General features: G+C 45.9%; 1 protein-coding gene across 1 annotated transcript in view; it reads right to left on the bottom strand.

Annotated features, from left to right (window-relative positions):
* The window catches only part of LOC119179835 (angiotensin-converting enzyme), a 61,459-nt gene extending 47,750 nt beyond the window's left edge, over positions 1-13,709 (bottom strand). The window contains exons 1-2 of the mRNA XM_037430951.2: positions 13,572-13,709; positions 9,481-9,731 (exon numbers count right to left, since the gene is read on the bottom strand). Coding sequence (XP_037286848.2) covers positions 9,481-9,705 — 225 coding nt within the window. The 5' untranslated portion in view covers positions 9,706-9,731; positions 13,572-13,709. The remainder of the gene's footprint in view (positions 1-9,480; positions 9,732-13,571) is intronic.
* Positions 13,710-14,136: the final 427 nt, after the last annotated feature.

Here is a 14,136-nt window from a genome sequence, read left to right as displayed (position 1 = left end):
CGGCAAAAGCTGTGACTTTTACGGTACTGCTACCAGGAAGCGCAAGACCCCGGACATGCGAATCTGCTTCTAGAGCACACAAAAATGGCTCAAGGCTGATGACAAATAGAACAGGAGACAAGGGGCATCCTTGACAGACACGACGTGTATTAGAAAAGGCAGCACTCTCCCAACCATCTAGAACTAGTGTGCTTTTTATACCAGAGTAGGTATGTCTAATTAATTCAACAAAAGTACCAGGAAAACCAAGGACTGAGAGCACTTTAAAGATATACCTGTGCTTTAGTCGGTCAAATGCTTTCTCTTGGTCTAAAGACACAAAGAGACCGCGCGCAGATCGCGACAAAGTATAGGCTATGATATCCCGGGTGGTAAAGGACAAACTGTGTATTTCCCGTCCGGGCATAGATGAAGCCTGGTGATGACCCACCAGGGTGTTCAACAGAGCCTTCAAACGTTCAACGATTACCGTCGCGAGTATCTTATAGTCAACGTTAAGAAGCGTGATAGGCCTCCATTGTTCAGGATTAACAGAAGAAGCATCACCTTTTGGAATAAGCACAATGCGTCCATCTCGAAAACTTGATGAAAAAACACCATCCTCGAAACATCGCCGGATAACCGCGGTTAATGCAGTACCAAGCTCATTACAAAATGATAAGTTAAATTCAACTGGAAAACCGTCTGGCCCAGGGGCTGTCCCCCGTTTCATAGATTGTAGGGCTGCCTTTACCTCTTCAACTGATAGAGGGACGTGCAGAGAATCAGCAGCTTGTCAAGGAACGCGAGGCAAACCTCTAAGCATAGGCGGTATTATATCACAGTTTGTCCACATGGCTGAACATGACATCTCTTCAAAATGCGCCAAACATAGGGATCGATCATGCTTCGGAAGCGGCTGTGTACGTGATGTCTGCATGGTCGTAAAAACAAGTGATTGTGACTGCCCAAAACACGACTGCCTCGCATAGCGTAGCACCTCGGGGTGGGCACAAAGGTTGTGCCTACAACGCCATGTAGCCGCCGCCAGAGACGAGGTGGCAAACAAACGCTGGAAGCGTTCATGTAATTCATGTTGCCAAGTTCGCATCAAGGGAGACGGCGTTTCAGCGCGCAATGCGATGCGTAACTTCGCTGCAGTATCGGCCAGCTCCTCAGAAACACGACGACGAAGGGCATGTCCTTCAACTGAGCAGTGCAGGCGCCACTGCATTTTAAGCGCATCCGAATCAAATAAATCAGACGCAGCGATGACACGCGTATTGCACGGAACATATTTGAGCGAGAGCGCGCGTCCTGGAGAACGCGAACATCAAGACGCCATGGTTTCTCCGAAAAAGAAAATGGAATTTTCAGTTCTAATAGAATCGGACGATGGTCAGAGATGTACACAGGCGAAGGTAAGATGGGCGGAACACGTAAATCGGAGACAAACGTCCCTAAAGCATGTGGAATATAAGCCCGGTCGAGTCTGCTGGAGGAGTGTCCGCTGCGCCATGTCCAAACAAAAGTATTCCCGTGTATGACATTATGCGCATCCAGCAATGAAAAATGCTGTGCAAGGCGTCGCAGCTCACGTGAATTCCAAGCAGACCGACCCCAGCCAGGTACTTGTACATCGCTTCACGTATTTAGCACACAGTCAGTCTCCAATTAGAATTACATGACGACCGTCTAGGAAAAAAACATCCAGATTTCGAAAAAAAATCATTAGACTGTCCGGTTTGCGCAGGCGCATACACACATAGTACCCTCATTCGAAAAGAAAAGTAGGTACAATCTAGAGCAATAATTCTACCGACGCCGTCATACACAACGTGGTGACCTCTCAATAAAGCCCGATTAAATATAATGATGCCTACTCCCGTAAAACGAGTTGTAGCGAAAGAAAAATAGCAATCTAAGTTAAGCTTTTGTTTAAAAGCCCTAACGTCGGATAGTAAACAGAAATTAGTTTCCTGCAGGCATAAAACATCACAATTTGATGCACGGGCTACACTAATCACCTCGGCCTGCTTTTACGGACTGCGAAAACCTTTTACGTTGAAGGAAACAATATTCAATGTGGTAGCCATCGTAAACAATAAAGACAAATTTGGATACTAGACTCACAGTTCTGACAGACGCGGGAGCGTGTACCCCGCAAGCAGCTCAATCACTTCTTACGACCAGGCGACCCACCGGAAGCGCGGGGCTTTCGGGGCCGCATCGAAGTCCGCAGGGGACTTCTGTCTCTGCTGGGGGCCTCTGAGTCACTGCTGGATATTCGGTGGCGCTTGGTGCCGAGGCTCTTGAGTGAAGACGGCACAGATTCGTAAAAACTGTCCCGACTGATCTCGCTTAGAGTGCTGTCGGTGTCTATCAGCAGGGCCGTGTCGCTCCTAGTACTGCTCGTATCCTCGTTGATGGAAACCTCGTCACCTTGGGACAAAGTCTCTTCAATGATAGGAGGACTAACAGACGACTGGGCAGCCATGGGGTGAGCAACAGATATCACGTCAGCATCTGCGACGCGTTCGCCGAGTGGCGCTTCCTCTGGTGAGGGCTCAACCTGTGGTTCTTTCGGAACCACCACTGGTCGCGGGCCGCTAGATGGATCATCCGCACCTTGATGGGCTGCCTGGTCGGGGCTGGCTGGAGACGCTGTGGGCGTTTAGTGTGGCGTCTGGTGTGGCATTGTGATGCACCCAACTTCGTCCTGGCAAATATCCGGGCCTAGCGTCAATGATACGACGTCCTTATTCTTGCCTGACTGAAGTGGCAGGTAATTCTTGGAGGCCGCCTGGGAATACGACGGCCTGATGGTGCAGGTGACGGTGGCATGCGGGTCACCACAACGGCGACACGGCAGCGAGCAGCCCTTCCCGTCTTGGCCATAAATGCCGCACCTTCCACAAAACGGAGCTGTGTCATCATGCGGAAGTGCCCGCTGTCTCCACATCGACGGCACACTCGCTGGATCCCTTTATAGTCACAGGTCACTCGATGGCCAGCGACCTTGAGGTAGTTGGGCACCAGCGACGATGTCTTCATTTCCATCCGGACGAATCGCGTCCCAGTGGTCACGGTTGGGCGCGATCCCATGAGTCCTCTGCTGATGTGCAGCACCTTCCCATGGGGAGACAATAGTTGCGCGAGGGCCTCACTGGGGACGCGGCACGGCAGGAACATAGCGGTGACTTAAGTGACTTGGGGTCCCAAGGGTACGACAGCAACGCGCTCTCCTCTGATGATGAGGTGGGATGCGTCGACGATTTGAGCCAGAGCGGCCTCACTGTTAACGGTGACTTGGTAATTCCGGCCTCCAAAGTGCTGTACACAGTAGACCTCTTCGATTCCTACTATTGAAGACGTCGCGTCAACGACGTCTTCGGGACTAGTCCCCTCGGGGACCGCTACGTCGAAGGCTAGCGCCTTCCTCGGGGGCTGGCTTGCCATTACAGGCGTCCGCCAGCCCAGGGACGCCCTGAGACGCTAACGACGACAACGAGGGAACATGAGCACAGGGCGAAGCTCCTTATAACGGCACCATAATTGCATGTAAGCGGCATGTAAACGTCACCATAATTGTAGGAAGCGCTTGCAAGGGATTGGATTCGAGGGAGACGTGAGTCGGTGGTAACATTGCGAACCCATATTATTGCCCCACAATACGACAGACGTTCTAACACTTCAAGTCCACACCAAAAAGAAACTTGGACACAAAACGGAACTAATATCAAACTGAATCAACATCAGTCATTAACCTTAATCTCTTCCTAGCCAAAATAACGTTTCGGTGTCTACTGTCATGTGATCCCGCAATATTGGAACATTCTCACTGTTCTGATGCCACTTCCTGAGCTAGGACAAAGTGGTGCTGTCTCACCATCATCGTCGTCGGCAAGCATCCGCTTTACGATCTACACGTCCTCATTGCTGGGGTCCCGGTCTGATTCGTCATCTAGGACCCGCTTTTTCACACCCAACTCGCCCATGGTCTCATTGATGACGCACTGCAATGACTGGTGTGGGCCACATCTGTTCTGGATTGAAGTGGAAGAGATTTAGTCCCCCAGGAACAGTTGTGACAGGCTCCGGCAAGTTCGGGCAGCCTCGCTCGGAGCCTCCGAAGTAGGCGGCCCCTTTCCGGGCTTCTCACCCCGACATCCTTCAGAACCCGGAGGCCCTACTGCTTTGGTCGCTGTAGCAACGCTGGCCTTTCTAGACCTTCGCAGTTCTAAGCTCTAAAGCAGTGACAGCTCGTCCTTCGAGCTGTTGCATCGCGGCTTTTGTCGCGTGCCACCAGCTTTTCTCCGAGCGTACGTGAACGTGGCGCGTCAGGCACCATCGGGGGTCATCGCGCATGGTCCCAGCATTCCAGCGCCTCAAACATGCTTCGCGCCCTTTTACTCATGACAGAAGGTTGCATAATACGAGCTTGTTCTATTTTCATCCTTTTGCAGTATCAGCTGTTTCTCTAATATCAACAGTTGTCATCATTGCAGATGAAGACAGAGGTAATGGTTTTATATTAAAGTGAAAATCTTCGAGCAGTAGTACTCATCATCTCAAGACTACGCGTTGTACGAACCCACAAGCCTCAAGCATCGATACGGAATCCTTGTGATTCGTAATGCTTGTATTAAAACAGTGGCACTACCTTGGAAACCAAAATACCGAATCTTAATTCACCTAAACGCAAAGAGGGCAGAGGACATAATGAGCTTAGGTGGAGGAGTGCCAAGGGCTCGTTCTCTAGTTTAATGGAAAGAAAATAACCGTCAGACCAATTAGTAGACAAGTTTCACGTTTATTTTTCCTAGATTCTAGGAAACACGAGCACCGTCAGAAAGACAAAAATACCTCACGAACATTACAACACTTCAACAAAAATTACAACTTAAACAGTGCATAGTAATGCTATCTTGAAGTTTCCTATAGGTATACAAACATGCTTCCAAAATAAAACATTTCGCTGCAACTTACGAGAAATATATAGATCCATGTGTGTGCTGCATGTGAGTCAGTAACATTGTGTGGTGCACAATTGCGAAGCTGGGTGGACCTTCTTTTTTCTCCTATTCTCTCACTTTTCGTCTTTCTTTTTTGTCCCTTTTTTATTTCCGACGAGGCTCAGTTGATTTCCATTTTTGTTTTTTCCTTCTATTGTGTTTTCCTTCTTCCCGTGACGTCTCCCTTTCCTTTTATTGCGATAGCAATTATGTGGACACTCCCGGCTGAATTTCGCCGCCAGCGTCGGCATCGACGCCCGCGTTGCCGTCATTCACCGTATAAGACTATGTATTCTCATATATGAAAACGCAAGAACAAAAAATAATCCAGAAAAAAACTACGGTGCGTGGAATCACATGTCTGATCTCTGAATTTTGAGTGCGAGGCGTTGACCACTCAGCCACGAAGGAGCAGCCTCTTGAATGTTCTAATGGTAAGCTTTTTTTTATCTACCACTTACCACTCACAATGGGCATCTTGAGGAAACTATTACATTTTCAGCATTACAAGCGAGATGGCGCAATGAGCGGGCGTTGCCATATAGTCACGACGCGGTGGCATGCGCTCTCATTTCATACGCCTATTTCGCTCCGCGGAGAGGCGACGCTCCCGTGTGCCACCGCTTATCTCGCGCTGGGGTGAATCGTACGCCTTGGACTTTAAGTGGATTAATTGTGTTGAATTTACTGGGCGTACAAAAGGAACTGCACTCGTTGCTGTCTCCATTTGTGAAAAAAGTGCGCTTTTCAGACACAGCAAAGGAACAAATTTTATGCATATTCGCGTGCATCCATACCTGTGAGTACGTTTTTTGCGTCATTTGTGTGTGAGGAACGCGGGGCATGTTTCGATCTGCTTGCCATCTTTCGCATGACCTTCAATTGTTGTTCTGCGGTAATTTTTTCGCCTTTGTGGCAAAGCTGTGACTTTTTCATCTCTTTTATTTCGTGTCGCTATTTTTTTCTCTTTTTTTTCGGCTGTTTCCTTATATGCCTTCCTCTTCATCCGATAAAAATAGTGCTAAAGTAAATCCGAAGAACAAAGATTATTTCACTTGTGAAATTTCCAGCACTCTCATAGTAGTGCGTAGAGGTTTGATGTGTGTCAGTGTATCCCCATTCAACCTTCAGGAAAAGTATATAGCTTCCTACAGTAATCGTAACAACGCACCCTGCTGCTCATTTGACTGCCAGTGCAGGACTGTATATATCTCTTCGTTGTTGCTTTTTATTTTTCATATAGGAACAACTTAGTGCTAACGGGTAGCTGTCACCAAGTAATGATGAAAACTCTCATTTATTTTGTTATTTTATTCAAAATCAAAGTGCTATTGCACCCTGTTTCTTTCTAAACCCCCCTCCTATTCATAAAGTCTATGTTTATGCACGCACATTTAAACTTTGTTGGCAGTCAGTGTCTGTCATTGTCGCTTCAATTAGCGCTGTTTTTTATTGCGATAGCAATTATATGGACACTCTCAGCTGGATTTTGCTGCCGGTGTCGGCGTCGATGTCATACACCGTATATGTGTACGCATCTATATATATGAAAACGCAAGAAAGAAAGAAATCCAGAAAAAAACACTCCGGCACGCGTAAACGAACGTGTGACCTCTGCGTCGAGAAAGCGATGCGTTCTCTACTGCGCCACCCCGGAGCACATCCGTAGCCGTTCAAAACGGCGAGCCATTTATATCTACCACTTACCGCTGCTCACAAGCAACTGGGGGGGGGGGGGGGAATTGTTGTTTCGGCATTACCAGCAAGATGGCACAATGAGCGCACATGACAACATCACGCGGCGGCGCCCGCTCTAAAGGCTCGTTCACAACGAATGCGGGGCGGTCAAAGCGGCGAGGCGGCAACGTGAAATCGGGTAAAACCTCCTCTCCAGGTGGCAAAAGCGGAAGAAAAACCAGGCGGCAAGGGCGATTGCTCTCAGGGCAATTTTTTGCCGCCTGCCGAGGATTACTGCTTTTCCGCAGCCAATAAGAACGCCACGCAACGGAGCCGTGGTGGCGGCGCGGGTGTACGTTCAGCAGGAGCGCTGACACGTCACAGAGACACGTGCGCAAAAACGCGAGATGTGCTCCTATTCTACCGCACGACGATCCATAGAAGGTGGGCAGTCTGAACAGGTTCTAGCACTCGCCGCTTTGAAAAACCCGCTTGGCTACTTTGACGCACCGTTTTCAGTGTGAATGAGCTTTAATCTCCTACGCGTACTTTGCCCAGTTTAGAGAAGGGGAGCGATGCTCCCTCACGTGCCCTTAGCTCGCGGCAGCGAGGAGGGAAAGGTCGTACGCCTTGGCTGGCCTCGGGCTTTACCTGGAACAATTCTGCTGTAGTTACCGGGTGCAGAAACGTCACTGCAACCATTGCAGTCTCCGTTTGCGAAAGCGCGCGCTTTTGAGACACAGTAAAGGAACAAATGAGATGCCTTTTCACATGCATCCGTACCTGGGAGTACGTTTTGTGCATCATTTGTGCGTGAGGAACGCGGGGCATGTTTTGATCTGCTTTCCATTCTGCGCGTGACCTTTCAATTTGGTGCTATCGCGTTCATTGCTTCGCCTTTCCGGCAAAGCTGTGACTTTTTATTAGATGAATCCGTATGAATGGGCTCATACCCCATCACTTCCATGTATTTCTGTCTGTGCCTACTTGTTTCTCTGTTTTACTCTCTTTTCTATGATTGTTTGTCCTTTCTTTATTTTTCGCAATTTCTCTTTCATTCTCTGCGTATTGATTGTCTCGCCCATCAGAAATATTGCATACACCGTACGACAAATCCACGCACGTGTTCCGGGAGCAAAGCAGCAGATGAGTAAGCGCTCAAAAAGAGTAGGTATCGCCTCATGAGGATGTTATTCGGTGTATTCTGAACAGCACGACATTATAATAGACGCCTCCACTGCAAAAGCAATGTTTTTAAGTCGCACCTAATTAAATAACTAGGAAAGATAAGTTATGAGAGACCTTTATTATACACAAAATATTCAGTTTGTGTTATTTTTAAAGGGCAGTGCAAAATAACAGGAAAAGTTTTAAAGCATTGTGCATGGCGAGTAATGAATTTTAATTAGTTTGAAGAAGGCAAAAGAAAATGTACTAAAACTCTCTCACTGCGCTCATAAGCTACCAAATTTCAGCCATATGTTGCAGCGTTTCCAATCGCTCTTCCAGTACAACGACCACCTCGCTCACCGAGAGGCTATCTCTTTTTCCTGATAACGGTGTTTCTTTTTCGGGAGTGGCCGTGAAAAAAGATGACGCCCTGGGAAGTTGCTGCCAATAGAACAACACCCGCTCATTTCGCGCAGTTGCTCATGCCCGCTGTATCGCTCTGAACACTGTCAAGCGTGCCGCAATAACGTCGTGCATGAGCGCAACCACGTGGTTCTATTTCATATTTGCTCTCCTGGCCTTCTGTAAATGCCCGAACAAATCAAACGGGCGTTTTAGAATAGTGCACCGCGAGCCCTTGCGGTGCGGTCGATGCCACTGCGCATGCGTCGTAACGCGAGTCGGCGTTCGCGTTCGTGGACCGCACGCCGAAAATCCGTAATTGCGTGCGGTAATGGCGGCCCGCATGTGGCCCGAAAACACTGGTTTTGAGGCTACGGTGTCGCTGCGATCATGTGTTCTGGTTCGCAACAGGGCGAACGCTATTCTAAACTCTTATGGAGCCCGGTTTTTAACTCTCCCTTTTTCTTTCAACCCAATATTCCCCAACCCAAGTGTAGGCTAGCATACCGGATACTAGCATATGGTTAACCTCCCTGCCTTTCTTTTTTCTCGTCTCTCTCTCTCTTATGGAGCCCGCTTCGCCCGCAACGCCCACAGCGTTTGCAAACGGTATTCTAAAGTTCCCTAATGCGTACCTTGCACGTTTGCGCCAAAAAATGGAATTGGTTTTTTAGAGTGCCCTCTATAGCGTAAGAAAATAATTTACCCTGCAGTTAACACTTCACAATAGACCCTACTGATGTAACTAATTAAGCCCGATGTAAAAACACCCTCATTAGCGCCACATGGCGGCCACTATGAAAAACGGTTATTTGGAGATAACTTTGGAAGATGATCCTAGATTAGTGTATTTGTTGGTGGAGAAAAATATTTGGCTCTTTGGTAGATGAATATCGCATGCTCTTCGCTTGGGCTGTCGTGTGCAAATACAAGGTGCGTTCTATTTTTATTGTTCTGTTATACAGTGGGTATATGTGTCCGGAAACATTACTGTCGACCCGTCAGAAATAATCATCCACCTCACTGCTGTGCTAAAAATAAAGAGTGCTTTAATCTATCTAGGTGACAGAGTTAATTCGTACTTTGGAGATCGCCTGGGCATTGAACGCTGTGAAAAAAAGCTGTGCATCGGCGCCACGTGTTTACCTTTAGAGGTGTTTTTCATATTTAGCAGAGAACCAGTTTTTTTATCATTAAAATACGAATGCACATCATGAAAACAAAGGAAATATCTGACCTTGACATGCCTGTTGTACTCCGTGAGGTTGGTCACGTAGTTCCACTCGGCTTCCGTCACTTTGCTCATCGCTGATGTGAGTATCGAGTTCACGTAATTTGCATACGTCCATCCCTTGTGCTCGTCAAAGATGATGTTCGCAGACCCAATGGGGTGGTGTTGAGGTGCAGCCGCCAAATATAGAGCCAAGTGAACGCCGAGGAGAAACCACAAAGAGGGACCCATGTGGGGCTCAAGGAATTCTGCGGTTTCTTGAAGATGCGAATAGAAAATGTTATTGCTTCTTCTGAAAAAAGGCTTTTTTATTGCTTGCATCAAAGTCATGATTTGTGTTTGCGTCATCACACTATTTCGGCGTATTTTCTTGTGTTTAAAAGCGCACGCATTGTGCACTGCACTGCGGCTGTTTTCTCTGTGCGACAAATCGATCTATCATATGAAGCCTGCACACTACGAGACCAGGCGTCTGTTAGTTCATACTTCACAGATATTTAGTCTTTCCAAGTGTATTTCTTTACTTCAGTACTGGTTGGTGATAGAATACCTAATCAATAGAACACAGAGATCTGTTTTACAATGTTTTATTTAACACTAGGTCAATTTCGTTCCCGCAAGTTACCGATTGATTCCGTCTACTTCTAAAAGAAAACCTGCGTTTTGGTCATGGATTCCAACATTAGGTTCATTTTAGATGTTAACATCTAAAATGAACAGCTCACTAGCATGCAAAAGCTCACAAAAGCTGATGTCTAATGCACAATTTGGAAAATTATTTACTTCTTCATTGATACCGTAAAAAAAATGTCATATAACTGGTTCTTGCCTTGTGAAGTATAATAAACGTTGTATTTTAAGGGCTGGAACACTACTAAGGCATGCTTCTTAGTAGAAGTGGTCTACCCTTTAGAAATTTTTTTTGAAGAGAAGATAGGGCTGTTTCTTTCATTGGTAACGCTTGTTTTCATTACCAAGTCAAACAAAAACAACAGAGTTTATATCCTACATTCCAACTTCGCAGCAAGCGTTGCTTTGTGGTACTTGTCGTGGTTTTTTAACTTGACATTGTGCGACGACGCATTTTTAATGATAGAAAAAAGAAACTCTGTTTCGTGGGTAATGTTGGCGTGTAGAATTTTTACAATATTCTCCTACATTCGTCTCTCATAGAGGCGACAATGCATCACCCCGCCGCGGTGGTCTAGTGGCTAAGGTACTCGGCTGCTGACCCGCAGTTCGCGGGTACAATTACCGGCTTCGGTGGCTGCATTTTCGATGGAGGCGGAAATGTCATAGGCCCGTGTTCTCAGATTTCGGTGCACGTCAAAGAACCCCAGGTGGTCAAAATTTCCGGAGCCCTTCACTACGGCGTCTCTCATAGCCATATGGTGGTTTTGGGACGTTAAAACCCCAAAAATTAAAGCGAATATGCTTGCATTACTGCAATTCTTGAGTTAACTTCGCAAGAACCATCTTTGCTGGAATATTCTTCAATGCAAATCTATGACGTTAAAGGTTTTAGTGAACCCTTCGCGCTTCGCAAACATGTTAACCTACTTAGAATCTGAAGCGGCACCATGCCTCATGCAAAATTTTTTGTGCTCAGTAGATGTAGATGCGTGAGCTATGCCCTTTTGATCCAACATTATTATTATACCTAAGGTAGATTTCTGACCAATTAAGTAAAAAAGAACATTAAAATGTGTGGTCAGTTTTTAAAACTACTGCCCATTTATCTGTGCTTCGCATGTGTGTACACAGAAACAATATGATGTTGCGTTGACTCTATAAAAATGATCTCGCTATCGACTTCCCACCGCAGTTTGCTAAGCTGCGTCAAAGATGTTATAAGATGTTTTTGTAGAGTTCGATGAAATTGGTTTCCATGCTGAATCAGGCGTGTCCGATAGAATTACTTTCGCAATCACTGCGATTCCATTTGAAATCTAGCACGGAAAATTAAATTACATCATCATCATCATCACCACCATCATCATCATCCTGACTACGCTCCCTGCAGGGCGCATGCCTCTCCCATAATCCGCCAGTCAACCCAGATAGATAGATAGATAGATAGATAGATAGATAGATAGATAGATAGATAGATAGATAGATAGATAGATAGCTAGATAGATAGATAGATAGATAGATAGATAGATAGATAGATAGATAGATAGATGTGCGGTTAAATGGAATGAGGGCTGCTAAGAATAACTTATAATTTAGTAAAACGCTGAAGTACAGTCATCGAGAAGTACAAGCCACTAACGAGAAGATCTTAAAAGTTGAGAGGAAGATGAAGGCATGTAACATATTTTTAACAGGCATTGCTGCAGGAGCTAACACTCCGGGAAAGAAATTATCGTTTTCAGCACAGCAGCAGAGTTCCTTAGCAGCATGTTTCTGTTCGCTTTGCGAACCTTACTTTAATGACAGAAGCTGTGGAGGAGAACCGAGCTAAACCTAAGGAGGGACGGAGGAGGAAAGAAGGACCGTGGTGGACGTAGCCGTGATTATTGGACGGTGAGAAGAGAAAGAAGGGTAACGTTCCCAAGCACAGCATTTGGGCAACAGTGGCATAGCCGGGGAGTGGCAGATCTGATCCATGCCATCCCCCTCCCCCCTTCCCCCAAATGAGCAAGCAATTTTTTCAAAGCAAAAAATGTCCATTTTGAGGATGTTCTCGTCCCCGCCCCCCAAGCCAAAGCAACGGCAAAGAGGTGCCCCTTCCCCGGCAAGAAAGTTTGGCTATGCTCCAGCTGGGCAGGGCCCATTACACTCTCATGTGCGATAGCTGCTCTTCTAGATGTTATGCACTATTTCGCTAGTTAGAGTGATCCGGTTTTCTTGAGCGCCAGTGGATTTGTGAGTCAAGGCAAGGCATACGGCCTGTACCTTGTCGACGCTAACAGAAACTATCTATAGAACCCTGCTTTTTTTAATGCACCTTGCCTGAATTTATATTTCACTTTTGACATTACACATACCAACCGAATGCGACTTTTATTCTTTATTTGCAAGCCCTATTTTTAAGGATATTATTGCTATTCTCCGCCATTATATTTTAGGTTGGAAGTGAGTGTTCAAAACACGCGCAAACACGCTGCTAAAGAGGGCCGTTGCTGCTTTGATAAAGGCAAGTTTTCTATTGGAATTGTGCGCTGCGGTGATATAACCGGTGCTAGAATTATTTACAACAATAAGAACGGGAATTTATACGTAATAGAAACAGTTGTGTCTTTGCGAATGAGGTGATGGTCACTGCCATACAATGGAGGCAGTAGGGGTTGGACAAAAGGCACGGAGCGTGAAATGTGTCGCCACAAGTATGGCGACACGTGTGTCGTTAGGCCTCCGGTCACATTGCACTAACTAGGGATAGGTTATATAACTGCCAACCTCTAATCTTTTACGTCATGTTTTTTTTTTCAATTTATACGTGTGTTTTCTTCAATAAGCCTTCAGTTGCTAGTCAGTGCTTGTGTGTGAGCCTTCTCTGTTTCTTGTCGTTTTTTCGCGCAGTTTTGTACTTATGAATTACCAACTTCCCAGCGCTCAGTACTGTTATGAACTGTTCGCTACAATTTTGTTCGCTATTTGCTTTGTCGTAGCATTTGAGGCCTTTATTGCAGCATAACAGGCTGTCGAGCCTTCCCTTCAATAGGCGTTACATTCGGACCGCAAGGGTGCCAATACCCATATTGAGATTTGATAAAAGTGGCTAGTATTTCTCTATCTCTCAATATTCCCGTGCGTATTTCTGTTTCAAATGCGCATGAATGCCCAAAGGTATATACATTCTTTTATTCACACCAGTTCATTATTTTTCAAGGTTAAATTTAGGTTGCAGTTATTTCAATTTTCTACAGAGTAATTTGTTATGTTATATTTGTGTTTACAGCTGAAGAATTAACATAGAGAAACAATGGAGAACATGCACTTGATTCAAAGCAACAAAATACTGCCTCTAAATAGGGCTCATTTCATTTCTTTGAGTCCCAACTTTTAACACCGGTGAACGCGGGGTGCCGTTTGGCGTAGTCCATGGAAGTCGCGATATATATTTCGGATTATGACCAAGCGTGTTCACTTACCTCGTAGAAACTATGCCTTTTAGTGGGGTGTTTAAAAGCCTGCAAAAGCGCCCAAGTGCATTCCTATTTTCTTTGGACTGTGCGGCGACACTTGAAATGTTCCTTTGCAAATGGTAGCTATGCTATGACAGAGTAGCCATTGTCCGAAAACAAGCTTGAACCGCCTACAACTCACCAACTGCTGCGAGCAAACAATGAAAAGTTGGTTAACTTTTGCTTCGCACAGCAAACTGTCAGTTTAAATTGGGACGTTGGATTGTAAAACCGCAACAGAAATATAGGTGACCATAGGAATGCGAGAAGATATCTCGACCATATCCTCAATAAACTGTGTTTACAAACAATAGTTCCAACTGCTGACTAATCCCGTCACGTTATGTATTCCACGAACAAAACGCGTATAATGCATTTATCCACACCCAAGGCGTACAATGGGCTTATGCGCACGCACATGTTGAAAGGACGATTTAAAATTTGCTGATATAACAATGAGCTAAGGCTGCAGTGATACGTATCAGAAAGCCATTCTTTTTTGCTTCCATACTTTGTCGTGTGATGTCAGGAC

This window comes from Rhipicephalus microplus, chromosome 7 (genome assembly GCF_043290135.1).
Source record: "Rhipicephalus microplus isolate Deutch F79 chromosome 7, USDA_Rmic, whole genome shotgun sequence".
NCBI classification, from domain to species: domain Eukaryota; kingdom Metazoa; phylum Arthropoda; class Arachnida; order Ixodida; family Ixodidae; genus Rhipicephalus; species Rhipicephalus microplus.
The sequence above is the reverse complement of the archived record's forward strand: the minus strand, read 5'-3'. Positions and strand labels throughout refer to the sequence as shown.